Below are 1986 nucleotides of genomic sequence, written 5' to 3'. Positions count from 1 at the left end.
TTCAACGCCGGCAGCGCCCTCGCCGCCGGCCCCCTGTCGTCTGTTGCCTTCTACAACACCAACGCCGCCGCCGCCAGCGCCATGGTCACCTGGATGCTCATGGACATCATCCGCGGCAAGAAGATGCGCGCCACGGGCGCCTGCGTCGGCGCGGTCATCGGGCTCATCGCGATCACCCCCGCGTCCGGTGAGTCATGGGGCGGGTGTGGGGGTGGGGGGTCGTGAAGATGGCCGCCGCGCAGCGTCAGCTCAAATGATGTCCGTGGTTCCCTGGTGCTTGGGGGCGAGCAAGGCAGATGCAGGCGTGTCTGCAGGCCCGGGTGGGTGGCCGGGCAGGTGCGCATGAGGAGCTGGCGTGCTTGCTGAGAGTGTTGACGGAATGCTGCGCCGCCGCCGTTTGAGTGCCGTTAAGCCGACGACGGGTCTCCAGGGCTGCAGAAACGCCTGAAACGCTAGCCCAGGGCTGAGTCGGGGCGTGGCGACACAAGCGCCGCGCTCACATCCATGCTCCCCACGCGTCTGCCCGTGCAGGCTTTGTCAACCCCGGCGCCGCGCTGCTGATCGGCGTGATTGGGGCCGTGGTGTGCAGCGGCGCCCAGGAGCTGATGGAGAAGTATGGCCGCAAGTACGTTGATGATACCCTGGATGTATTCGCCTGCCACGGCATCGGTGCGCGCGCTCGCATCAATTGCAGCCTTCTGTATGTGTGTTGGTGTGTGCGTGTGTGCATGTACGTGCGTGGGTGCGCGCATCTGCGTTCGTGTGCGTGTGTGCGTGTGTGCGTGCGTGCGTGCAGGAATGTGTTTGAACTCGGCGTGTTGACCCGCCACGGCATTGGTGCACGCTGCTTCCAGTGTTTCAGGGTGGGGGTCAGCACGCCTTGTGGGCGTGCTTGGTTCCCATGACTGCTGATGTCGCCGCCCTTTCGTTCGTCACATCGCTTGATTCCTGGCTCTGCTGTCCCGGCAACCACCTGATCGTTTAGTCGCGCCTGCCGACCCTAGCCTGCCTCTTGCCCCAACCCATCTGTGTCCCCTCAACTTCCCTCCCCCACCCCCAGGCGGCACCGTGGGCATGATCTGCACCTCCCTCTTTGCCTCCACCGCCGTCAACCCCGCCGGCGCCGACGGCGCCTTCTACGGCAACGGCATGCTGCTGGGCAAGACCCTCCTCGTCCTCGTGATCATCGTGCCCTGGTTCCTGGTGTTCACCTGGGGCTGCCTCTGGGTCACCGACCTCATCCTCTCCCTGCGCGTGACGGGTGGGTGGCGTCACCGGCGCCGGGGGGCCGTGACGGGGCCTGTGCTGCCCTGCACCTCAGCCCCTCGCGCCCAGCCAACCCCTTGCCTGTGTCTTGCCGGCGTCCGCCCATGCGCTGCTCCCGCTGCCCCTGCCCGCCTCTCGGGGACGCAATGCTGGCCAAACACCGACCGCACCCCCTGTGCCACAACTGCAAAGCACTTTCAAACCAGCCCCGAATTCAATCCAGTTCTCCTACCCCCAAGACTGCCTGAACATGTCCCAAAATTGCAAAATCTCCTGCCAAAACCCGCCCCAAAGCCGCTCAAACGAACGCCCAAAACCACACCCACACCCGTGGCCGCGCCCCCCAGACGAGGAGATGCTCAAGGGCCTCGACGTGTCCAAGCACGGCGAGCGCGCCTACCACCTGGGAGACGCGTCAAACCACGCCGAGCTCGTCGTACCTGATGCCAAGGGGGCGCCCTCCAAGCCCTCCGCCACCGTGATGGCGCCGCCCGTGTGATCTCGGGGAGCGCTTGATCTCAAAGGGCGCCAGTTTGGCGCCGACTTTGTCGGCCGGGGCCGGGCGACCCTGTGGAACACGCGTGCACAGGGGGCGCCGGAGGGGCTGTGTATACGGGCGGGTGCTCCATACCTCCTACAAATGGGGCAGATGGGCGCCTGTGGATTGACTGTACGTGGGGTGTCCCCCGGAGGTCGGGTGCGGCTCGCGCCACCTGGGGC

At 66.2% G+C, this 1986-nt stretch overlaps 1 protein-coding gene across 1 annotated transcript; it reads left to right on the top strand.

The window, feature by feature from the left end:
- Window positions 1–81: 81 nt before the first annotated feature.
- On the top strand, window positions 82–1765 carry MNEG_12650 (Ammonium transporter nrgA; the record flags this gene model as incomplete). Its single annotated transcript, XM_014038879.1, has 4 exons — window positions 82–187; window positions 532–669; window positions 1061–1261; window positions 1614–1765. The coding sequence occupies 4 exons, from the start codon at window positions 82–84 to the stop codon at window positions 1763–1765; spliced, it is 597 nt and encodes a 198-aa protein (XP_013894333.1).
- Between the last annotated feature and the right edge of the window lie 221 nt (window positions 1766–1986).

The sequence above is a fragment of the Monoraphidium neglectum genome (assembly GCF_000611645.1).
Source record: "Monoraphidium neglectum strain SAG 48.87 unplaced genomic scaffold scaffold03355, whole genome shotgun sequence".
Lineage (NCBI taxonomy): Eukaryota > Viridiplantae > Chlorophyta > Chlorophyceae > Sphaeropleales > Selenastraceae > Monoraphidium > Monoraphidium neglectum.
Note: the sequence above shows the minus strand (reverse complement) of the source record. Positions and strands in the feature narration are given on the sequence as shown.